General features: G+C 35.1%; 3 protein-coding genes across 3 annotated transcripts; 1 reads left to right on the plus strand and 2 right to left on the minus strand.

Moving 5' to 3' along the window:
- Positions 1 to 352: 352 nt before the first annotated feature.
- On the minus strand, positions 353 to 6,053 carry LOC115702572 (uncharacterized). The gene is made up of 2 exons (XM_061107183.1): positions 6,032 to 6,053; positions 353 to 960 (listed from the first exon to the last, which is right to left on the minus strand). Exons 1-2 carry the CDS (start codon positions 6,051 to 6,053, stop codon positions 554 to 556), a joined length of 429 nt encoding a protein of 142 aa, XP_060963166.1. The 3' UTR covers positions 353 to 553.
- A 5,278-nt stretch (positions 6,054 to 11,331) lies between these two features.
- Positions 11,332 to 14,693, minus strand: LOC115708336 (uncharacterized). The gene is made up of 9 exons (XM_030636581.2): positions 14,529 to 14,693; positions 14,277 to 14,399; positions 13,856 to 13,936; positions 13,669 to 13,757; positions 13,496 to 13,570; positions 13,246 to 13,307; positions 13,100 to 13,159; positions 12,308 to 12,643; positions 11,332 to 11,786 (listed from the first exon to the last, which is right to left on the minus strand). Exons 2-9 carry the CDS (start codon positions 14,397 to 14,399, stop codon positions 11,683 to 11,685), a joined length of 930 nt encoding a protein of 309 aa, XP_030492441.1. The 5' UTR covers positions 14,529 to 14,693; the 3' UTR covers positions 11,332 to 11,682.
- Positions 14,694 to 22,192: 7,499 nt separating this feature from the next.
- Positions 22,193 to 24,327, plus strand: LOC133032615 (uncharacterized). The gene is made up of 3 exons (XM_061106635.1): positions 22,193 to 23,141; positions 23,230 to 23,469; positions 23,547 to 24,327. Exons 1-3 carry the CDS (start codon positions 22,241 to 22,243, stop codon positions 24,323 to 24,325), a joined length of 1,920 nt encoding a protein of 639 aa, XP_060962618.1. The 5' UTR covers positions 22,193 to 22,240; the 3' UTR covers positions 24,326 to 24,327.
- Positions 24,328 to 26,271: the final 1,944 nt, after the last annotated feature.

Below are 26,271 nucleotides of genomic sequence, written 5' to 3' on the forward strand. Positions count from 1 at the left end.
CTCTTAAGATTATAGAAATTGATTTGGAGTTCAAGTTTTGCTTAAATAAAACTAACTCCTACATGTAAATAAGAAACTTAAAGAATTTTTGTTCTAAGTAGTTTAACCCGTTCCTTCTTATATATATTTATTTATTTATTTATTTGAAGGTTGTTTGCACTTGTTTAGTGTAGATTTTAAGTAAATTTAGCTCAAATTATACATTTACTCAATAAATAAATAAATAAATAATAAATTATACTACGATATCCCATGTGATGCTATTTTGCAATTGTATATAACTAGTAGAGACCCAAATATTATCAATAAATTTAAATTCATTCATGATTTATTTTTTCGTTAAAAATATAATTATTGATATATTTAGAACTCTTATCAGTCTCCACTAATTAACTATAAACAATAAATGGAGTACGTAGTAGCTAGTAGTTTTACTTAAACAAAAAACGAACCACTAATTATTAAACATATCATGTCAAAAATAAAACAATAACACTAATATTCAGACTAATAATATATTCGGAGAAGAAAAAAGAAAGAAAAATATGTAGCCCTAACAATCAATAGTATGTGCTGCTGAGGCTGAGTGATGTAACTCGACAGCCTGTATGAGAAGGCTATCCTTCTCCAACACCATTTGTATTGGCATGAATCCTATATCATCGGCTATGTCCTTCATCATCTTCTTCGTCTCTGTCATATACTCCTCCAAGCTTATCACTCCATCGGAATCGTGATCAAACTTTGCGAACAGTGAACTATAAATATTAGCAACCACTTCTGGATTTGTCTTCACATCATTACCAAAATCGGTCTCTACTAATCTAAGAGATTGGAAATCTTTCAGCATTTCGCTGTAGCAAAGAACGCCATCTTGGTCGATGTCCAGTTCCGCAAAACGACATCGTACCACGGAAGCAAATTCTTCCTTCTCTTCGATAAAGTTTATGATTGAATGATCTTATCAATACAAGCAAGAAAAGAAAACAGAGAGATGAAACAAAACAGAGCTTGCAAAAGATGCAAGACTCAAGGAAGGCAATTGTATTTATAGAAGGAGTACAGCAAGGTTACAAAGGAAACAGAATTAACAACCTTTGTAACAGAAACAAGAAAATACAGGTAAATACAATAGCCTAACTAACTGACAGTTGAAGACTTGCTTTATCATCCCCCCTCAAACGAAATGGTGTAATAGACACATTGAGTTTGGCTTTAAGGTAAGCAAATCTGTCTTTGCTGAGAGATTTTGTGAGAATATCTGCAGCTTGGTCAAGAGATGGAACATATCTCACTTCAAGTTCTTTGGCAATGAGTTGATCCCGAACAAAATGAAGATCAATCTCTATATGTTTCGACCTCGCGTGAAAGACAGGGTTGGCTGCAAGGGAGGCAGCCCCTTGATTATCGACCCAGATAATGGGAGGTGCTGGTAGTGAGACATGAACTTCAGATAGGACAGAACGCAGCCATCGTATCTCTGCTGCTGTGTTGGCTAAGGACCTGAACTCACTCTCGGTACTGCTCCGAGCAACAACACTTTGCTTCTTTGCAGACCAAGAGATAAGATTGCCGCCAAAGAAAACAACATAGCCACCTGTGGACTTCCGATCATCGAGACAGCTAGCCCAGTCAGCATCAGAGTATGCTTGAAGAGTCATATGCAAGCTTGGTCGAATATGCAAACCTTCATACATTGTACCTTTTAAGTATCTAAGTAATCTTTTGCAAGCGTCCCAATGGATATTGGTAGGGGCATGAATAAATTGACTGAGTTTATTGACGATGAAAGCAACATCGGGTCTCGTCAAGGTTAGATACTGAAGAGCCCCCAAGGTACTTCTGTAGAGTGTTTGATCAATGAATGGCTCTCCTATGCTGAGAGCAAGAGTATGAGCCGAACTTGTGGGACTCGGGCTAGGTTTGGCACCCTCCATTTTGAGCTTTGTGAGCAAATCTGAAATATATTTTGACTGAGAAAGATACAGTCCAGTAGTGTTTCTGATCACTTCTACCCCAAGGAAGTAATGAATGGAGCCAAGATCTTTGACAGAAAAGTCATTATTGAGAGCAGATATGAGGGCAGAGATGTTGTTGTGATCCGGACCTGTTATGAGTATATCATCTACGTAGACAAGTAGTATGATGAGAGTTGGACCAGCCCCATAAATGAACAAGGAAGGATCGGATCTTGATGGTTGAAAGCCTTTTTTGGTGAGAGTGGACTTAAGTTTATCATTCCAAGCTCGGGGAGCTTGCTTCAACCCATAGATGGCCTTATGTAGCTTACATACATGATGAGGTTGTGTGGGATCAACAAACCCGGGAGGTTGTTGCATATAAACAGTCTCCTCAAGGGTGCCATTTAGGAAGGCATTAGAGACATCGAGTTGTTTCACATCCCAGTTGTAAGAGACAGCTAGAGTTAAGACTATACGAACAGTAGCTGGTCGAACTACAGGGCTGAAAGTTTCTTGAAAGTCAATCCCAGGTGTTTGATGATAACCCTTGGCCACCAACCTCGATTTACACCTGTCCAAACTGCCATCAGCGTTTAATTTTACCCTATGAACCCATTTATTTCCCACTAATGTCATGTGAGGTTGATATGGCACAAGTGTCCAAGTGCCATTCTTTTTAAGGGCATAGAACTCGGCTGTCATGGAAGCATTCCATTTTGGGTCAGCTAAGGCTTGTTTTAGTGTTTTGGGTTCACTGGGAAGGAGAGATTCAGGTAGAGGATATTTTGTGGCAAGGTAGGCTTTTGGTTTGTAAATTCCATCTTTAGATCTTGTTTGCATAGGATGAGTGTTTTGGGAGGAGGTGATAGGGTTACTGGTGGAGGGCTGGGTGGTTACTGGTGGTATAGTGGTGTGGACAGCAGTGATTTCAGCCGAGTTATGTACTGGAACAGCAGGGAAAATGGGTGCTGGTGCAGCAGGCAAATTAGTTGCTGGTGCAGCAGGCAAATTAGTTGCTGGTGCTGAGACAACATCAGCAGAGGCAGCAGATAAAATAGTTGCTGGTGCAGAAGCAGTATTTGCTGGTGCAGAAGCAATATCAACAGTGGGCAAAATATTTGCTGAGGCAGTATTGAGAACTGCAGCTGCAGTGTGGACAGGTGGAGAGTGAGAGCTGCTGGCACCAACTCCTGAAGTGCGAGGAGGAATTACCTCAGGGGCACCAAATGACAGTGTATTAGTATGGCCAAATAGAGGAGTTGTCTGAAAAATAGTGAAAGGAAAGGTAGTAGGTGCAAGTGATGATACCTGGTTTGTCTTAGGTGATGAAAGAGCAGGAAACTCAGTCTCATTGAACACCACATTGCGTGTGATATACACTCGGCCAGAGGAATTCTCACAAAGATATCCTTTGTGTTGCAGAGAGTACCCAATGAAAATGCACTTCTCAGATTTGACAGTCATCTTGTGTGTATGATAAGGCCTCAAGTAAGGGAAGCATGTGCATCCAAAAGTCCTTAGAAAGGCATAGTCACGCTTTTTGTAAAACAAACATTGATAGGGACTTACATCATCCAAAACTGGTGTTGGTAGCCGATTGATGACATAGGTAGCATGTTGAAAGGCATGCCACCAATAAGATAGATCAAGACCTGATTGAGCTAATAGTGTCATTCCCGTTTCATTTATGTGTCTATGTTTGCGTTCCGCACGGCCATTTTGCTCATGATCATGGGGACAGGAATGCTGAAAGTGAACACCATGTTCTTTCAAAAAAGAAGCAAAGGACCTGTACTCACCTCCCCAATCGGATTGGACAGTTTTAATGGGGAGGTTAAATTGTTTTTCCACTAATGTTTTGAATTGCAAGAAGGTGGGAAAAGCTTGGGACTTGACAGTGAGGGGAAAGATCCATGTGAATCTACTGAAATCATCAAGAAAGTGAATATAGTATCTAAAACCTTCTTTAGAAGGCACATGTGATGGACCCCATAGGTCGGTATGAATTAATTCAAGGGGGACCGAGGCTCTATTGGTGGATAAGGCATATGGGAGTTTGTGATTCTTGCCAATTTTGCAAGCATCACAAAACTGGAGACTTTTTAAAGTACCAGTATGGTTGATATTGGATAGAACCTTGGCTAAAATTCTAGGTCCAGGGTGCCCTAATTTGGAGTGCCAAATATTGATGTCTTGAGCAACATTAACATGAAAAATTTCATTAGTGGAATTGACAGTAGGTACAGAAATGGATGTTTTATTTATATCAGAATTGGTACATGTGGGGGAGACTGTTATAACAGTCTCTTTATTACAAGTATTATTACAACTTGAAGAACAAACAGGAGGAATAGAAGGTATGGACTCCTTAGTAGCTAAATTGCACTCAAGTTGCAGAGACTGTTTTGCAATGGATGGTTGAGTTAGCATGTACAAGCCATTCTTAACTCTCCCTTTGAGAAGAACCTGCCCTGTGTTCTTGTCCTTCACAAAACAACAAGTGGGGTGAAACTCAAGAAAAACATGATTATCTTTGGTTAGCTTAGATACACTAACTAAATTTTTGGTTATGTGAGGGACTTTGAAAATGGAATTGAGCTTTAAAGGACGAGATTGAGAAGGTAAAGAAGTGGTGCCAAGATGAGAAATAGGGAGATGCTTACCATTGCCAACCGCCAAAGATTCATGGCCATGATAAGGAGTCTCTATTTCGAGGTGTTCCATGCCTGTGGCCACATGTGTGTTCGCACCTGTATCGGCATACCAATCTTGATCATGAGCGAAATCAGGAACTGTGTTGGATGAGTAGTGATGGTGATCATCATCTTCAATTTCAGTTAGAAATGCTTGATTTTCTCCATGTTTGGGTGGAACAAAGGTTTTGTCGAAGCGATAGTGGCACACCGCTGCTGTGTGCCCAAGCTTGTGACAAACTTGACAGAGAGGCCTCGAGTTACTACTCCCCCATCCACCAGATCCATAGCCACGCCCAGAAGATCTGTATTGAGAATTAGGGTTTGATCCGCGACCACCATAGTTGGAGGAGCGATAGTTGGACGAGCCAGAACCAAATCTTGATGAAGAAACGGAGAGATTGGCAGTCATTGTGGAAGGAGGAGCTCCAGCAGTATAATGGCGTTCTAGGCGACTTTCATGGGTGAGAAGAAGTGATTGAATGGATTCGAACGAGAGATTGTCGACGAGACTGGTGACGTGAACCACCACAGGGTCATATTCAGGACCCAATCCATTTAGAAGATGCATAATAAGGTCACTTTCCTCCATTGGATGACCTGCAGTTGACAAAGAATTTGCAAGAAGCTTAACTTTGTCATAATAATCAGCAATGGAGAGAGAACCTTTTTGAATCGTAGATAACTGAGACTTGATTTGAAGTAATCGAGCTTTCGACTGAGAGGAGAATCGCTGTTCAAGGGCACGCCAGACAGAGTGAGAGGTGTTGTGATGAGCAAGAGAACCGAGGATCGTTTCAGACATGGACGATCGGAGCCAGCTGAGTAGAAGTTGGTCCTTTCTTTTCCACGCAAGAAACGTAGGGTTGACATCTCCAGTTACCAGTAATTCAGTCGGAGCAATTCCAGCAAGCAGGATTTCATCTAGACCATGGCCGATGACTGTGGGAATAACCTGAGATTTCCAGGCCAAGAAGTTGGATCTGTCTAATTTGACAGTAAGGGAAGAACTGAGGGAATTTTGAAAGGGGTTCCATGTGTTTGGGGAGGGATTCAAAGATCCAGAGTTTGGTCCAGTAGGACGTGGTGGGTTTTCAACAAAGGTAGGATCCATAGGAGACTTTTGTCAATGGCTTCCTGATACCATGAATGATCTTATCAATACAAGCAAGAAAAGAAAACAGAGAGATGAAACAAAACAGAGCTTGCAAAAGATGCAAGACTCAAGGAAGGCAATTGTATTTATAGAAGGAGTACAGCAAGGTTACAAAGGAAACAGAATTAACAACCTTTGTAACAGAAACAAGAAAATACAGGTAAATACAATAGCCTAACTAACTGACAGTTGAAGACTTGCTTTATCAATGATCATTGTACTATCTATTAGTTCTACACTCATTTTTTTCTCTTGTACTATTTAGACTAATAATCAATACTAAAGAGAGAATATATACTTTTTCTTGTTTTCCTTTATTTTAAATCTGAATCCTAATGCAAATTTATATGGAAGAGAGATATCAATTATATGTATAATATTAATAGGATTAGGGTTAAGCGATACATATTATATCTTATATTAAATTACATTTGAATTTAAAGTTTCTTTTTTATTTAAATTTAATTAAATAATATAAATATGATATGTATACTGAACTAAATAATATAGTGATATTCATACATACAAATTTAATGTAAAAATTAATGCATATTGAAACTTACAAACATAGTTGCATGGGAGAAATAGTTTGAGTGTATTGCTCTATTAATTTCATCATCATCCACATACGAAGGAAAAAAAAATGTTGAAACCGAACATTAATAAGCCTATGTTTAGTTTAGAGATTTTAATTTTTATTATATGTATAATTATATACTAGCTGAATGTACGTGCCGAGCCACGTATTGCTAATTTCATTTAAGATTTTAGTCTTTTTAAGATTTTAAATATATTTTATTTTTAAAAATTACAAATTTTTTTCTTGAAAAAATTAAATATTTATATTTGAAATATCTTTATATATTTGAAATATCTTTATATTTGAAAAAATTAAAGATAGAAATGGTATTTCTGCTAAACCATGACACTTGAATTATCGGGGCGAATTAACACCAACCAATAAGAAAGAAAAAAAACAGAGAACGGTTTCAAGGTGGAGTATTGTGTTTAATATATGAGTTTGCACGATCAGATTTAGAACAATTACAAATAATGAGAAAGTAGATAGAAAAATAGAAAAATTAAATTTTATCATCAATTAAAATTAATAATTATACCTGTATAATTAATAGGTTAAAAAAAAATTAATGACCTATATTATAGATAGATATATAGATTATGGAGTGCAAACACTTGGACTAATTTGATGACTCTCTACTGCCAAAAATTTATTCACATTAGAATAGAAAAGAAATTAATAAAGCAATTAAAAAGAATAACATCACATTATGCATCGGAATCAAAAAAATAAAGATTTTTTTAAAAAATAAATAAAAAAAATTATTAATATTCTCCCTATATAGGTTTGTTAGAGAGATATGTGGCTAAGTTGATTTTTTTAATTTAAAAATAGATTATTAATATTTAAAAGATTGTTTAATTTTTTGGGTTTAATTATTGGGTTTATTTGTTAACGGGAGATAAAACATAATCGTTAAATTTAACAGAATATTATAAAGATATGTAGAACATTATAGAAAAATATATTATACAAATTTAAAAAAGAAAATATCAACTATGAACGTGATATATGTGATATCTTAATTTTTTTTTTTTTAAAAAAAAAAAAAAACCAAATATAATAAATAGAGAGTATTAAGGAGAAAATAAATAGAGGTATATATTTTATATCATTTAATATTTATAAAGCTAATAGAAAATTTAAAAAATAAGAAAATTAAGGAGAGAACAAATAATGCTATAGATTTTAGAGTGCCACATCACCGCCTCATACTTCTCATTTATACATAACTAGGGAATTAAGCCGCGCTTCGCGCGGTGTTGTCAAATTTTATAACTTTTTTAATTGATTTACATTTTTATACTAATTGAAAAATCATATAAATAAATATAAACTTAAAATATTAAAAAAATTATATAGATATTTGATTACTGTAAATTATGAATTATAACAATATTATTAAAATATTATATTGAATTAACTAATAAAATAAATAAAATACTTAATGGATGAAAGAAGTATTCGGACAACAATTTTATATTATGTTTATTTTTCTTTGAATTTTCATAGTAAGAACATCCTACATGTGAAAAAAAATTTCAATTCAATTTTGTTATCTCTATTGATGAGAATCATTATAACGAAAACAAAAATGAAATGTACAAATTTCTATTATTTTAATTAATTAAATTAATTAATAGAAATAAATAGTAATTATTTTCTACACATATTAGAATTAACTTTAATTAAATTAGTTATATTTAATTAAGTTAGTTGAGGTACTCATTAGGTTGTTAGAACTTTAGTTAGTTTTATCTAACTAATCGTGGTCTTTATTTGCTGTCTATATCAAGGCATGCGGTACCAAAACATCTTTAGTTAAGCATAATAATAAAAAAATTATTTCTATTTCTTGCTTATTTCTCTCGCTCTCTGTTTCTCATTATATACAAAGATACTTCACTTTATTATTGAGAGGCTAAACTAAGTTAAGATGTGTGCAAGAGAAGCTTCAAATTGATGCTAAAAGACCAAAACTATCTTTCAAACTCATTTTTAACCCTGCTAACAAATAGAAATAATAAACTCATTTTCATGTGTCATTTTTTTTCTTCATAATATTGTTCATTATTAATTGCATAAATGTAATCATGTGTATTTGGTGTTTTTTTTTTAAAAAAAAAAGTCTATTCATCTTAATTTTTTTTTGGATAAATACCATTTTGGACCCTCTATTTTACAAAAGTTACCAATTGGACCTTGTATTTTGTTAAATGACAAAATGGACCCTGTATTTTTTAAAATAGTACAAATAAGACCTTGAATTGATTTTTTGTCAAAATAAAGCTTAATTATAATCCGATCTAAAAGTGCTATGACAAAACTGTTTACATTTTTTGTATCTGTTCGTATTAAGTATTGTCTTCAAGTTGGTTGTATTAAAAATAAAAATTGCCAAAAATTAAGCTCAGGGTCCTATTTTTACTATTTTAGAAAATACAGGGTCAATTCTGTCATTTAACAAAACACAGGGTTCAATCTGTAACTTTTGCAAAACACAGGATCCAAAATGGTATTTACTCTTTTTTTTATCCATCATTGAAGTCCAAATCTCATTGATTTACTTACAGTTCAGCCTCATATCTTCCTTAGCAAGTTCCATTATTCCTTATAATTATATCAAAGAACAATTGAAACCTCCTATTTCCAAGATATTTGTCACCACCACTACCTATTAATATTTTATCATATTGAATTTTAGGCTTTATAATGACAATAAAACTAATACATGTAACTGCTATTTTAATACATATATGTCATATATAATAATAAAATAAAATAATGGTTACATCCATCTCTATTAATAAATAGATAGAAAAAACATGCACAAATTAAATGAGAAAAATAAAATAAATAGTTAATCAAATTAACACAAAATAGAGAAGAAAGATCAATAAAAAAACTCTTATGAACTACATGATACATCTTCTATATGTACAATTCACATATATATAGTGTTATTGAAATTTAATAAATTCTTTTATAATGAAAATATAGAATAGTGTTTGTAAATTATTTATTTCAAGCTATAAGATTACTCATATTCCTACACAATATTATCAATTTAATTAATATAAAAATTTACTTTTTTATTAATAATTAAATTTTTGAATATTTATTATAATGAAGATTTATTATAACATTCAAATATTGATTGATTGTCTTAATAATTCGATTAAGACATAATGATTAATAAATTTTTTATATTCTTAAAAAAAAAATATCATTATTATGCATATTAATATATATAGAAGCATACATTTTATTAGTCAAAACTAAAGAATGAACTAAAAAATGATGATTAAACTATTTTTGAATTTGTATTGAAATATTAGGATTAGAACTAAGTATCACAAAATAGATGATTTTTATTTTAAATTATTACTAATCAAAAAATAAAATTAAAATAAATATATAAAACTCACAACTAAAACTGAAACATAATGAAACAAAAAAAAATAGAGAATATAAAATAGTAATGAATAATAAATATGAAATAAAATTGAAAACATAAATGAATAAAAAAAATTAAAATAAAAGAAACAATGTAAACAATTTTACATAACCTCTCACTTCATCACTTTTTGTAATTGAGAAACAACTACTAAAATTCTAAACCTAAACAACACAAAAGTAAAATTCATATAAAAAATATAGGAAGAATGGTGAAACTAAGCAAACTTACATTAAAAAAAAAAAGTAAAAAAAAAAAAAAACATAAATAGAAATAAAAGAAAAATAAACACATGAACAAATCCCAAAAATGAAGCTTTTAATCACCTTCACTTTTCAAGATAAAATTCATATAAAAAATATAGGAAGAATGGTGAAACTAAGCAAACTTACATTAAAAAAAAAAAGTAAAAAAAAAAAACATAAATAGAAATAAAAGAAAAATAAACACATGAACAAATCCCAAAAATGAAGCTTTTAATCACCTTCACTTTTCAAGATCATCAAATCTTCAATATGCATGATTGTCATCTTCAAGTTCTTCATAAACTTCAACATATTCAATTTTAAGTTCTATATTTCTAAAGATAAAAATGAATTGAAAAGAGAGAAAAAATATAAGCATTCCATAAATAATTACATTATATTTTCTATAGTAACATTATATATAGTTTATATTGTGTAAGTTATGAAAATGAAGAGACATTATCATTAATGTTAATAATAATAATAATAATAATAATAATGAATATTATATGTAGAAGTTATAGAAATAAAAAGTCACACTTGAGAATTTAATATATGTGTATTTTTCTAAGAAAATAATAAAAAATTCTCACAAAATAGATAAGTTAGACTAAATAAAATATAGAAAGCCACCTCAACTCTTCTAATGCTTTCCTTTATATATATATATTGATATTGATTGGTTTATGAGAAATTATTGGATGACTTCTTTTTTTAAAATAAAAACAAAAAACAAATTATTAGATATTGTCACGTAAAAGTATTGTCACGTAAAAGTGTTGCAATTAATAATTAAATTTGAATGTTTGATAATTTAACCAGATGAACATTTTCATTAATTGCAAAGATAAATTTAGGACGAATAATAATTTTTTTTTAATTACTATTACAAAGTATAATAGTAATTTCTGTTTTTATTTAAATTAATATTATGCTTTCAAATTTCAATAATTATCACTACATTGAATATTATTAATTTTAAAATTATGATATTAAAAAAAACTAAAAACTAAAATAAAACATACGTTCTCCAAACCTACATTTACAATAGATAACATTTTCCAATAAACACCAATGTCAATTATATTATACAATAGGTAACATTTTCCAACAATAAAAGAAAACAATGGTAGCCAAAAAGGGCTCTTTAAATATTACCCTATAAATTATAGGTCACTTTAGATTCCAAAACTTTTGTACCATTTATCTATCTCAAAAAGATTAGCTATGGATGTTTAATTAGGAACAAATAATGAATGTACTGCTCTATTATTCTCTAAAAGATAAAAGGTGTACAAACTCACTGAGTTTTCAAGTCTGCAATTAAGAAGAAGAAGAAAAAAAATGATAATAAACCTAATCTTTTAACTACAAAACCATGGCTGCCACAACTATGAAATAAATGGACAGCTCTACAAAATTAGTAATGCCCGAAAATGTATCAGTGAAATTCACCAAACCCTCCAACCGATAAAACACCCCACTTTCAACCCTCACAAATTTCACTAGAATAGACATAGTCAGCAGAGCAGGCATCCAGAACTTTCAGCAATCTAAAACTTGAATTTTTATACGTCACCGTGAGCAACCTCAGGCAGCAGCAACAGCTTGCATCGGTCCATCTGATCTGAAGCCCCCTCTACCACCACCACCACTTCCACGCCCTCTTGCCCTACCTCGCCCACGGCCTCGTCCTGCAAGATTTATGTTAACTTGAGAATAAGATAATGACTTTTTAAAAACAAAGCAGAACTTCTGGATCAAAATGAGGCCCCTTTGATAATTCGAGGTCAGTAAAAATTGAGAACTTCACAGAAAACAGTAATCCGCTCATCATGCTTCAGGTCAGAGTTATGATTTTGTAAATTTTTAAATAAAAAAGCTGATGAGCTTGATTAGAAAAATAAGTTGATGTGTTATAATTTGTTATAATTCCAATGTAATAACCTCCTATGCATAATCAGCTCATATTGCCCAATCAACTTCAGCAAAACAAAAGGCACTATTTCACATCATACAATATGCCATTTCCAATACTAGAAAGTTAACAGAGAGAGACATGCATAACAAGTCAGTGGGTAGATGGAAATAAGGGAACTTTTGAGTAACTTTTTCTTCTCAAAGTAGGTGTGTCACCTAAAAAAATGTCCTGATAAATGTTACTTAGTTTTGGCTTCCAGTAAAAAAAGATGATATCAAATATATAAAACCTCACCTCGGGTTTGCATAGGTGCACCTCCTCCGTAATCATTGTAACCACCACCTGACTCTAGTGGCTGCATATTTCCACCACCATAACCTCCTCTTCCACGACCCCGGAAGCCACGGCCTCTTCCACGACCCCGGCCTCTGCCACCATAACCACGACCACCTTCAAAGCCACCATAACCGCCACGTCCTCCTTCAAAACCACCACCATAGCCACCGCGTCCACCTTCAAAACCACCACCATAGCCACCACGCCCACCATCATAACCACCACCATATCCGCCACGGTGTCCACCGTCAAAACCACCATCGCCATTCTCAATAACTCCATTGTTAAAGTTACCTGAAAAAAGCTCTATCAGATTTGCCGCTTCAAACAACCTCAAAACAAATGTAACGGTGAAAACCATTGAATATTGAGTACTTGCAAAAGAACAAATACGATGCAGGCACCTTCTGTACACAGTTATCATACTTCAAAATTACACATTACACATTACTGCTCAACAAGAAAGTTAACAAATTGGACTGACAGATCTGTGTAAGACACTGAAGTATCAAAAACAATAAATCAATCAATTGAGTGCTCATAGACAGTCTGGGAAACTAGTAGCCACCTTGACAAATCTTTTCCACATAAAACTATACCAAAGTACTCATATGATAGTTAATTATCAAAAGAAAATTAATTAAGCAGTAACAAGAGTTCAAACACAAGATTTCCAAAAATTCATAATGAAAGCCCAAAAAGTCCAAAATAATGTGCGCACTGGCATTACTGCAATGCTATCATATATACCTCTTCCTCTGCCCCTTCCTCGACCACCAGGTCCTCTGCCTCGCCTGTTAGGTGAGCCCTCTACACCCAAAAGAATACATACAATCATTATTAATACAATTAAAGACACATATAAGATGGTAAGTGAAATGATTTTTTTTAATTACCTCCTTCATATTCGTATTCAGTCCAGGGTTTCACTTGATCAGCCGGAATAGGCAGCTGGTATCTACAGCATAGGAAAAGTAAACAGTCAAGTTACATTATCTACATCAAAGAAACATCTACAATAAGAAAACAGGACAGAAGTAATGGCAGCATTTACAGCATAAAGTACTCTGCTTTTTTTTAGTGAAAGAAATTTAGAGGTCTAACATTAAAACTATGCTTTCCTGAACAAAAATGATCTTAACATACCCTGTGGAAGAAGTGTCTAACTCCTCTTTCGACAAAGTAATTGTTATCACCGAAACATGGCGGGTAGTTTCAAGGCTGCAGCATCATTAAAAGGTATAAATAAATAAACAATCACTAAAGTAAAGTAAGATGAATGCACACACTAATAACTCCAATTGATAAATGCATCTTACGGAAGGAGGCCCTCTTCTAATGGCTCCCACATATCGGTTATATCGGTGGAACCTATAGAAGTGTTCTGATGAAGACCGGCAATCCTCCTCTACAAGAGAGAAAAACAGGGAAAACATTAAGTAAAAGAATTTGTAAATAAGCATAAGAAATTTAATGTTACCATAATTAATAGGAAGAGACTTAAACCTTAATCAATTCAGCAATCATCACGGTCTTGTTGATGGCTCTTCCCATGGCTTTAAGAGCAATTTCTTTAGAGCCTTTCTCCTGGTTGTAATTAATAGTCAGTGAAACATTTCAACGTTAGAGAAATAAGTGCAACAATCAAGAAGAAACACATTTATGAACTCTTCAAGCAAAATATTAATTATATTGAAAATATATACAACATGCTTTGCATTTTCCCAACACATCTAACCTTAAACGCCATAACAAAAAAAAAATCCTAAAAAAATGTCTGCAACTCTATTTTAACCATTATCATTACAAAAAGAAAAATACAAAAATATATATATATACATGATTATCAGAAGCACAATCAGTACCTCCCCTGACCTACATATATAAAAAAAAAATTATCGAAAAAGAAGAAGTAGAAGAAAAAAACCTGGAGAAGAGTGGTGGCATAGGTAATGTAGTTCCTCATCCTACCCTGAGTAGTAATGCGGATCTCATTCTCGTTAATGGTGGTTTCAGGCCTCGGCTTCTCAACCCTCTGGTACCGATCCATCTAAGAAAGGAGAAAAAGAAAAATGAGAGGAAAGCAACAATGGCGAGAATGGAATTATTATTAGATAAGCATAGATATTGGTATAGATCTAAAGAGAAGAAAATTAGGGTTAGGGTTTGGGGAGAATACCTTTGGCGAAGAAGAAGAAGAAGAGATTATATGATATTGTGTATGAATGAATACCCGCTCAAATAAAGAGAGGCAGAGCTAATAAGAGCTAACCCTAGCCTTGCTTCGCCTCTCATCTCATCATTTTTTTTATTTCTTTTTTATATTAATAATAATAATACGTGGCCACACCACCTTCAATCTCACCCTCTTATTATTATTATTATTATAAGAAAAAATATATAATTTTATTATTTTAGAGTTTTTTTTTAAGTAATGAGGAATATCATTGTGGATAGACATTTAGTTAAAAAGAATTGTTTATTTATGGGAAGAGTATGTTAAGTTAATTCATATGCAGCTATATTAATTGACTAATGTACATAGATTAGGGATATTTTTGGAAAATTGAATAACATCTTCAAACAATGATCCTAGATTATTGAAGAAAAAAAATGTGTTTTAGCAAAATCATACATAATTTTTAAGGGGTGAGAATCAACTAGTACAACAAATTTTAAAGGAATAACCTATCCAACTTTACTTATGTTTCCGAACAATATTATGCTTGAAATATTGGAAATCTCTTGTCTTCTAGTTTTAAGTTAACTGTCGATGTTTGTTCCACTTTTTTTTAAATATTTCAATTAAAAATAAGATGTTTCGAACTACATAAAATACAAACATAATTAGCAATTCATAAAAATTACTAAAAACTATTTCTAATGAGACTGAAAGTACAAAAAAAAAACTCTTATCTGCTGAAAATATTCTTCTCTAGCAAAGCAAGTGTAGAAAATTTAGCTTTGATACATAGGAATTAATCTCTGTAATTCCAGATTCAAGATCACACTTAAATAAACAAAAGTTAAATCAAAACAAACAAATCAAGAACAAAAACTAGCAAACACATAAACCAGAAAAATATAACACAGATGAATCTAAATGACAGTCAGACACAATAACACAGAGATTTATACTGGTTTCGATTCTATGTTCAATGTGAACTTGGTCATACTCCAGTTTGAAAGCTTTACCACCAATCTTTATTGATAATGAGAACAAGAGATATCAATCTCAGGAGCTACAAGGAAATAATCACAGTAAGTTATCCATGGTGTAATCCTTCAATACTCATTAACTCACTAACCTGAGCCAACATAATCAACAATGTTGCTCAATACAATTTCCCAATCCCAACCCTCTCTTCTCAGATTTCTCTCTCCATTTCTCACTCTAACCACTCTCTCTTTCTGTATTGTGTCTCTCTCTTGTGTTTGACTTCACTCATTCTTCTTGCCCTTTGAAATGAGAGGAGTAGTTCTCTTTATATAGCCCAAGGGACCAATATGCAAGTTGTCCTATTTAATAGTTAAGTTAGTTAAAGACTAACTAACTAACTGAAAAGTTGTTGGGGGTTTAAGGAATAATACCACGGCAAGTGCATAGTTTGAAGTCGCCAAAACTCAGAATTTTCCAGTTCAATAACTCTATAACTTTAATATAATTAAAATAAGAGATTATTTCACAAAAACATAAAAACAACAAAAAAATTACAAAAATACGATTTCACAAAAATTTTAATATTTTTACGATTTTTTTGATTTTATTTACATAAAATACGGCCTTTTTTATGTTGTAATCTTGTTAATTTGTTGTTGATTTTTTGTTATATGTATGTTATTTTTTGTTGTTATTTTGATGTTACTTTTACGTAGTTTTCTTGTTGATTTTATGTTGTTTTCGTGTTATTTTTTAGAAAACCATAAAAATGGAAAAAAAAAATATTATTTGAATGTAAAAATATAAGTATTTTACAAAAAATGGCGCCTTATGTAATTATTCCTTAAAATAATCTAATAACCACAAATAAATAGATTGCCTTATTAAAACTAAACTAAAATAAAATAATAACTAAAAAGATAATAATTGCCAGAAATTATTTTAGAGAGTTTTGATTTGGATGATTTGGTGAAAAATGTCAAAGGACACTCGTAGTTGTTAGAAATAAAAAAGAGATTACAATAGATGAATAAAAGACTAAGACAATTACAACTCTAAGCAAAATATTACAAGAACAATATATCAAATAAAGAGTTACAATCCCAAAGCACAAAATACAAATAAAAGAAGAGAGTTACAACTCAAAACTCAAAGATACAAGTAAAAGTAGACTATATAAAAGTATATACATAATAGTGTATAAAAGAGAAGAGTGTGTCTCAAATGGTGAACCAAGATCTCTATTTATAGTGTTTAGGATCACATACTTTGAAATTCAAATATCCTACACCCAATGGTTGTTACCATTTCTTAATGAGTGTAAATGGAATTAAATGGGTGATTTGGAGGTTATGGGAGTTGTTAAGATTCATCCCTATAGTAAAAAACGTTATACTATTAATGCTAGAAAAAATAGTAAATTAGTTACTAGTTACAAAATTTTTCAGCTTTTGCAAATAACACTCCAAACTATTCTCACTTTATTTTATATCACTTATACACATTATAAATGACAAAATTCAATCCCCAACAACTATATTTGAATTATAGTTTTGAATTTCAAAAAATTAAGTTGTGTAACCACTCTTTACACACTCAATTAGTGATCATGTGGAAGTTACAAAATATAAATAATTCCACCTCTTATGTTACAACTATTACATATATGTAACTCCCAATTACATTATATTGTGATTATTACATGTATATAACTCCCAATTATATTATATATTATATCCATAATAATATATATAATATATCAAAATTTTAATTTTAAATATTATATTGTTTAATAAATAATATAACATTCTCCCACTAGATTAAAATTTGTCATACTTCATCGTAACACTTTATTTAATCAATCAAATGTCTCATATATCTCCCACTTTGATTGAATAAATCAACACTCTCTATAGAGTCATTGCTTAAGTGCATAAAGTTAAGTGTTTTTCAACTTGAACTTAACTATAGTGTAATCATCGCAATTTTTTTTTAAAATTTGGTTGACAAAGCATTGAACCAACTTTTTTTTATAATAAAACAGTGAGTGATGACACACACACCTTTGCTAAGTTCACCCAATACCTCATGTCTCGCTTTGCACTGTTAATGCCCTTGTGCACATTCCATTCATTGACCTTGTTGAGAAAATATATTCCCTATTTCTCATTTAGGGTGGCACCACCCTTAAGTCAATATAGGTAGAATTCTACAGTATTTGTTACCAAAATACTTGTTTTCCAAACTGAATTCTATTAAAGACTTTTAAAAGTCTAACCCTCAAATCGGTAACTCACTAAGTACTTCGTAGCTTTATAGGATGGGACATATAATGCTTATCATATTTGTTCACACATTGATTTTGTTCTTACCTATTGAACCTAACACTAGTAAAGTTACTAGTATTAAGATAGGTTACCCTCAATTGTTAACCGATTGAGGGAGTTTTAGTCCCATCCCTTTAGAAGTTTTTTCCACTAAATATCTAATTAATGGCTTCGTAAATAGATCCGCCAATTTTTCACTTGAGCTCACATAAGATATTGAGATGACTTCTCTTTGAATCAACTTACTTACATATCCATGTCTTAGATTAATATGTCTAGACTTCTCACTGTATAATCCAATATATGCTCTAGCCAATGTTGCTTGGCTATCACAATGTATCAATATTGTAGATATATCCTCTTTAATAATCGAAATCTCAATTAAGAGATCTCTTAACCATTCGGCCTCTTTCCTAGTGACAGCTAGAGCTATAAACCCCGCTTCCATTGTGGAATGAGAAATGCATGTTTGTTTCTTGGACCCCTAAGAAACCACCCCTCCACCTAGGGTAAATTCCCAACCAGTTGTGGACAAATTATCCCTAAAATTGGCTATCCAACTTGCATCAGTATATCCTTCCAAAATTGAAGGAAATTTGGAGTAGTAAAGGCATAGGTTTTTGGAACTATATATATATATTTTTTATTTTTATTAGTTGTATTTTCTCTAATATTAGTAGGAATTATAATTTTGTTGCCCATAATGTGGCTAAGTGGGTGTTCACCCACCAAAGGTTCAGATGTATTCCTATTCCATCGATTCTTGAACATTTTTTTTGTAATGACCGTGAGTTTTAATTTTCGCTTAATCTATTATATGAATGCTTTTATTAAAAAAAAAAAAAAGAGTGCTCTTGTAGTTTGAGTTTGAAAGGAAAAATTTTATATTATTTAAAATTGATAAAATTGATTATACATACTTGTAATCCTAAATAATAATGATTTTATTAGGCATTAATGTGTCGAACATATGATGTAGCATATTAGTGGTTAATATTTTTCTATATTATTTATCAAATTAAAATATTTAAAAAAAATTAAATAAAAAAATATGTAGGACTTAATATTAAATTACATTTATAGCGGTATGTGCTTGACAACTTAAAGTATCCCTTAGTAGGGGCGTGCAAAAAGTCATTCGATCCAATTCCAATTGATCTAATTGTTGGAAATTATTTTACCAGGATCTTAGATCTACTCACAAGTATGTTGATTAACATCCTAAATATGAACTTCTAAAATGATTATAAATAAACACATCTAAAGTATGAGAAACTTTACATTGGGTGCAGCGGAATAATATGTCTCCTTCCACTCAAATCTCTAACCCTTGTATCCTTTTTGTCGCAGAGTATTGTCAAGATCTGAGCCCGAATGTCCTTCTTGTTGAATTGCTTTCTTCACGATCTTCCACACTATGATTGAGGTACTACTTGCTGTGTGTGGGCACTACTCTATCACTAAGAGGATTTGAAACAATCAAGAAAGAAGAAGAAAAGAGAGTGGCGGCTAGGTTTAGTGTGATGGCTCAGGTTTTTCTCTGAAAGGAATAAGATGCAAAAGTTACTTTTCCTGAAGCCATCACTATCTATTTATAGCATGCCACATAGGGTTTGGTTTGAATTATTTGGCATTAAAATAATGAAAATATTAAATGACAAAGCCTACATAAGTGGCCGGCCATGGCTTAGTGGATTTGGGCCTCACTTTTGTAATTTTGCTGTTTTATCATTTCTGCATCTCATTTTCTCAAAAACGCCAATTTTCAAATTCAACCATTTAAATGTAAATTTCAACTATTTAATAATTATTAAATAATATTGTCATTTATTATATTTATTAATTAGACCAACCAAAGTATCTTAATTAATAAATATACCCTAGAATCTCTTTCTTTACAGTTTCGCCCTTGCTTAGTGAAAAATTCACAAATAGACATAGTTTTATTTGAGAATTATAATTGATTAATCAAAACCAATTAAATGAGTCTTACAAGTAGTATTGTCTCAACTAGTGTGGGGACCATGGGTCTATATATCCGAGCTTCCAATAAGCAGATCAAGAATTTATATCTTAAATTCACTGACTTATTAATTATTCGTTGAATCTACGCATAAAACTTAGAATTGCACTCTCAGTATATAGAACGCTCTATATGTTCCACCATATAGACACGTCATTAGTTATCCATTGTTATAATCCTAATTTGATCAATGATCCTCTATATAGATGATCTACACTGTAAAGGGATTAGATTACCGTAACACCCTACAATGTATGTTGTTACTAGAATTTCACAACACCAAGAAGTGTAATTTAGCTGGTAAAAGATAGAATTGTTTGGGAGATGATAAATGCGAGTATTCAACCTAAAACGGCGAGTACTCCAATAGGAATGCGATAACAGACAATAAAGCTGGAAAAAATACAGAAGACAATGAAATATAGTGGTTCAGTCAGATTTTGTTCTGCTTAGTCCACTGTAGCAAGGGATTCGTAGGTGCATTTTCATGGTGGATCACCCCTTTATATACAAAGCAGGTGCCCAATCGGTTACATGAGGATCACATTTATTGTTAATCCATTATTTACACATTGAATTGCCATGATTAAACTCAGGCAACGTTAACATTAATAAATATATGACAGTTACTGAACTCATCAACGTATGCGTCCTTCGCATCTGCGAGTTGACCGTTCGTGTTCCGTCTGTTGAGTTCGTAGGGTCGCACGTACGTTTGGAACGTCTGCGTCCTTAGGTGATCGCTCGATACGGACGTCGCATGCTGAAGTTGGTAGCATCTGGACATGCGAACTTACACTGGTCCGTTAGGGCTATTGGGTCATTGGGACCAAAACTGCATCATAGGGCATTGGCCTCTATACTTGCCGCGGAGGTATAGAGGGAGGTACTCGCACATGTTCTGACATATGCGAGCTGGGTCTACCCTGTATGATGAGGATTACAGTTATGCGGTACGAATTAAGTCGCATCCACGATACCTCGCTGGTTTTACCCTGGGCGAGGTCTAAACTTCGAGAAGTCTCCCCTGGACATTTCAGCCTTCACTGGAAGTCTGGATACACGTGTCCTTCAAAGAGGGGTCTGGTCTCGAGTTTCTAAGTGAGAGAAATCTCACTATAACACATGCCCCTAGTTTCGCGATGTGACTTGAGCGGTCACTGAGGGAAACTACTGCTCGAGAGACAGGTGAAAGGTTGTCACGAGGAGGTGACCTTTTGGTTGTCCCATCGAGGGTTTCGAAAAATGACGGCTGTAATGATTAATTTTCATTATCTCTAGGATGCCACGTCACGAAACTCTTCGGTTTTCGTGTAGGCGTGGCCATAGCTGGCCGTTGGATTGGGCGACCTTAGGCATTCTGGTTGCCACGTGTCACAATCCCAATAAATAAGGGATAGGGGTATTTAAACGCTTTGATACGAATCAAATATCCCGTTTTTCCCTCCTTTCTCTTAACTTCTCCCCAGTATATACAGCCCAGAAAAAAGAAATTCATTCCAACTTTTCTGTCATTTCCCACCGCATTTTCATTCTCAGAAGTGATCGAGAACAACCGCAGGAATCGAAACTAAAGGTTAGCTTCTAAACCCCTGCATTTTCGTTTTCTGCATTTTGAAAAAAAAAAATGTGTTTCTGGTTTTGGGTGCTCATGGAAAACTCTTTTTAGGAAGGTATGCTGGTGGGTATTTATGTGTTTTGGTAAATGATACTGGGTAATACTCATAGTGTAGGGCCTGTAAATTGACATAATCGCAAAAAACTGATCACTACTGATTCACGTCTTCGAATGCTCGCGGATATTCGGATGAACAATTTGAATACTCGCGAGGGCTCGGTCGAACAACTTGAATAATCGCATGTTTCCAAACTTATTTCTGTTTAACTGTTGATTAGACTTTTTAGGATCTTTTCGTGTCGCGGGCTGAGTGGTAAGAGTATTAACTGCCTTTTCAAATGGTGGGTGTGTCACAGTATTCTAATGGCCATATACGCGATTATATGTCCCTTGAGATACTGTGATACGCCCAGCCATTTGTTGACGTGCGTTAATACTCGAATGATCGTACTTTTTGGTTGGTAGGTTGTCTCGAAACGGTGGGTGTCTCCCAGTAACTTCAGGGTTATGCTCGAAAATGCATACTTCTTGAGTCACTGGGAAACTCCCAGCCGTTTCTGGAGGTACACCGCACAACCAAGGATGCGTGAATTACTCGCCCAAAGATAGTTACGTTTCTTCTCGCATATCGATAGAAGGCTCAGTTTTCGCACAGAGTCTGACTTTCTCGTTGAATGCGACTTTTATAGTTTACTGCGGGTGAGATTACTTATCTTTATCTTTTCACACATTCATCACGCTGAAAAGATCTTGTATCTTTCAGATGAGCGATCTATCGGATAGCCAGCAGCTCGGATCAGGAGGTCGCGCCTTTGACGGGGAATCGGACCAGGAGAGGGACAGTTTTCTCCCTACGGACATCTCCGAAATGGAGGCCGCGGAGATAGAGTTAGGTCCTATGTCTTCTGTGGAGATCGAGAAGATGGTACGGGAGCTTACCGAACCTGGGGCAATCGATATCCGAGATAGTGAATCCACAGTGTCAGCTCGCGACTACCTCATCCGTACGAGGCAGGCTCCTGACATCGAGGTCGAGGAGGTGGAGGAGGGATGGACTACTCCAGCCCGCGAGTCAGGTGGGGAAGAAGAGGAAGCGGAAGGGAGCGGGACGGACTCGGTTGACGACTCCCAACTGAACGAGCCTTTCTCATGCGAAGACCTAGTCTCGCGAGTCGTCAAGTCTGACTTCACCACTTTCGTGAGGTTAAATCTGTTGCGGCTTGCGTTTCAAAGTCCCAAACCCTCTCAGAGAGCGCATCTTCCGTTCACCAACCCTGCGATCATCCCTACGGAGGACGTGGTCATTTCAATACCCATTCTTCGATGTGGTGTAACAGTCCCATTTCATCCTTTCGTCGCAGCCATTCTTAGACGCTACGACGTATCGCCTTTTCAGCTAACACCCAACAGTTATCGCACTGTTCTAGCCTTCTATGCGATGTACATGGAGTACGCCCATAGAGCTCCGTCAGTAGAGGAATTTAGTTATTTTTATGACATAAAGAGCGTGGGCCTTCATAACGGCTTCTTTTGCTTTAGTAAATGGGCGACTTCTGAAATCAACGGGGTTGAGGGGATGGTTTCGAACATGGGTGATTGGAAGTCAAAATGGTTCTACGTTTTTAAGGTTCCTGGGATCAGAACCGACTTTAATCGCAGACCCAGTATGTCGCATATTTGTTGACTTAGATAAGGTTTGTTACTCTGTTTTTCGAGATCTTTTGCTAACTCGTTCTTTTGTTGTCATCGCAGATAGACCAGCTCGACCAACGCTTAACGCTCATAAAAAGGGGGTAGCTGAAATTCTTGGGAGTCTTCCGGTACAAGATCGCGACTGGCGATTGCTGTGTACGACTGCCAAATTGCGAGAACACAAACTGATCCCTGAGAACGCGAGTCTTCAACGGGAGCCAGTATATAAAGAACCATCTGAGAGACAGCAGGAGCGGATAGATAAACGGCTTTCCAAGCAAACTCCTCGAGAAACTTCAGGTAACTCGTCCTTTCGCCATAACGTGATGAGTAGTGTCGTGATTTTTTTTTTACTTATCTGTCTTTTATGCTCGCAGACATGACTTTCCTGAAGTCTGCCCCTGTCCTGAAGATCAAGCAAAAGGGTGGGACACCGGCATCTTCACCAGTCGTCGCACAGAAGAGGAAGAGCGATGTGATGACTTCGCTCGCTGCAGATTCCTCCAAGAAGTTGGCCAAGACCACTCAGGATAAGGGGAAGAAGGTTGTCATTGATTCTCCGGTTCGCCCTCGCGACTTCCTGGCTATGCAGGAAAAATTACTGGCCGAGATTCCTTATGAGGAACTTGTTTCTCGATCAACTGAACTGGCCGCACAATCTGTGGCTTTGTTTATGAAAGCCGTGGCCACGCCTTCGAAGGAAACTGACTCGCTGAAGAGGCAGAACGCCCATTTTCAGGAAAACATAAAGAGGCTGAAGCAGGAGGTGGCCAAGATGGAGGAACTTCACAAGGAGCTCGAGGAAGCCAACAGGGCCAAAGAACAGTTGGAGCTCGAGCTCAAGAAGTCGCAGGACACGATCGCTGAGATGGCTCGCGACTTAGAGGCTGAGAGAGAGAGTGGGAAAAAACAGTATGATCAGGCTGTGTCTGATTATATTTATACTACTCTCTCTAAGGTCCCTGACTTCGACTTCTCGCTGCTTGGAGATGAAGCTGCTGAAATGGCTGAAGCCTTTCGCTCGATGTCTCCTACCCGGACTCAAGGCAACCTTCCAGATGAAATCGAGGGAGCGCAGGCTGAGGAGGTCGAGAATGAAGTTGTGAGCAAGATCGTGGATGAGGCTGCTCCTGATGAGACTACTCCCGCTGCTTGATTATTTTCTATCTTTTGTTTCGCTGTTTTGTTTTTTTTTTATATATGCGGTACGCGGGTACTCGCACTTTGTACTTAAAGAATTTCCTCTTACTTTTTGGACAAATTTCTATCCACGCGGGGATAGTATGCATTTTAATATTTACGCAGTACATGGGTACTTGCGATTTTATTTTCAACTTTGATCACAACTTGGTGTGACCGCGGTTATATCTATATATATATATATATGCGACTTTAATTACAAATTGGTGTAACAAAGTAGAAAAAACTTAACAGGCACTTTTATTCAAACAATCAGTAATACATGCGGGTATACATGCCCCTATACTTAGGAATTATATTGAATAATAAATGTCTAAGTATAAGTACTCGAATCAAAGGACGCGAATATTACTGATAATAGAATTTCAAGCTCTCGCTATTCCATGCTCGTGGGATCGCGGTCCCATCGAGTGTTGCGAGTCGATAAGTGGCATCACCAATTTGATCTGCGATCATGTACGGTCCTTCCCAATTGTCTCCGAAGACTCCGTGGGATTGGACTTTGGTGTTTGGCATTACTTTTCTTAGGACCAGGTCCCCTACTCGCAGAGGTTTTATCTTAACCTTCGAGTTAAAGTACCTTGCAGTTCGTTGTTGATAAGCCGCGTTTTGTAGTTGTGCTTTATCACGCTTTTCTTCTAAAAAATCAAGGTAAAGCAACTGATTCTCGTTGTTCTGCGAGATATCCAAAGCGTCTCTGCGCAAGGATCCGGCCCCAACCTCTACTGGCAACATGGCCTCGCACCCATAAGAAAGTGAGAAGGGTGTTTCGCCAGTTGTAGATCGAGGGGTTGTGTTGTAGGACCATAAGACTTGCGGTAATTCATCCGGCCATGCCCCTTTGCGATCTTGTAGTTTTCCCTTTAGGGTATGCTTAATTATTTTGTTGACTGCTTCAGTCTGTCCATTACTCTGCGGGTAAGCGACTGCGGAAAAGGCTTTTTTAATCCCCAAATCATCGCATAGCTGCCGCATTTCTTTACAGTCGAACTGTTTTCCATTATCTGAAATGAGCGTATGCGGGATGCCGAAACGGCAGATGATGGAAGTGTAGACGAACTCGCGCAACTTCACTGCGGTGATAGTCGCGAGTGCTTTTGCTTCAGCCCACTTTGTGAAGTAGTCAACCGCGACTACAGCATATTTGACTCCGCCTTTTCCCTTGGGTAACTCACCAATTAAATCAATTCCCCATATTGCAAAGGGCCAGGGACTCGTGATAAAATGGAGGTTACTCGGGGGCTGGTGTGTGTAAGTGGCTATTCGCTGGCATCTATCACACCTTTTTGCAAATGCGAGGGCATCTTGTCGCAATGTTGGCCAGTAATACCCTTGTCGCATAATTTTTAAGGCAAGGGAATTACCGCCAGTATGATTGCCACAAATTCCCTCGTGTACTTCACGCAGTATGTAACCGCAGTCTTCTCCACTGATACATTTGAGAAGTGGCTGACTAAAACTTCTGCGATACAAGCTCTGGTCATATATCACATAGCGGGCTGCTCGTTGTCGCAATTTCCTTGCTTCTATTTTATCATTAGGTAAGAGCCCCTTGTCGAGGTATGCGAGGATAGGGGTCATCCAGGTAATCTCCTGAATGTCATCGATCTCCATGATTGTTTCTCGATCTATGGTTGGATGAGTCAATACGTCTACCGGAATTACATCGAGTAATTCGGCTTCTCTAGTGGAGGCCAGTCGGGCCAAGGCGTCTGCATGGGCATTTTGAGTACGCGGTACTCGAGACACAACTACATGCTTGAACTTCTGCATGATTTCGCGAACGTTGGCTAAGTATTTAACCAATCTTCCGCCTCTCGCTAGGTATTCTCCACTTACTTGACATACCACGATTTGAGAGTCGCTAAATGCTTGTAGGTATTCGACTTTCATCTCGAGAGC

The sequence above is a fragment of the Cannabis sativa genome, chromosome X (genome assembly GCF_029168945.1).
Source record: "Cannabis sativa cultivar Pink pepper isolate KNU-18-1 chromosome X, ASM2916894v1, whole genome shotgun sequence".
Lineage (NCBI taxonomy): Eukaryota > Viridiplantae > Streptophyta > Magnoliopsida > Rosales > Cannabaceae > Cannabis > Cannabis sativa.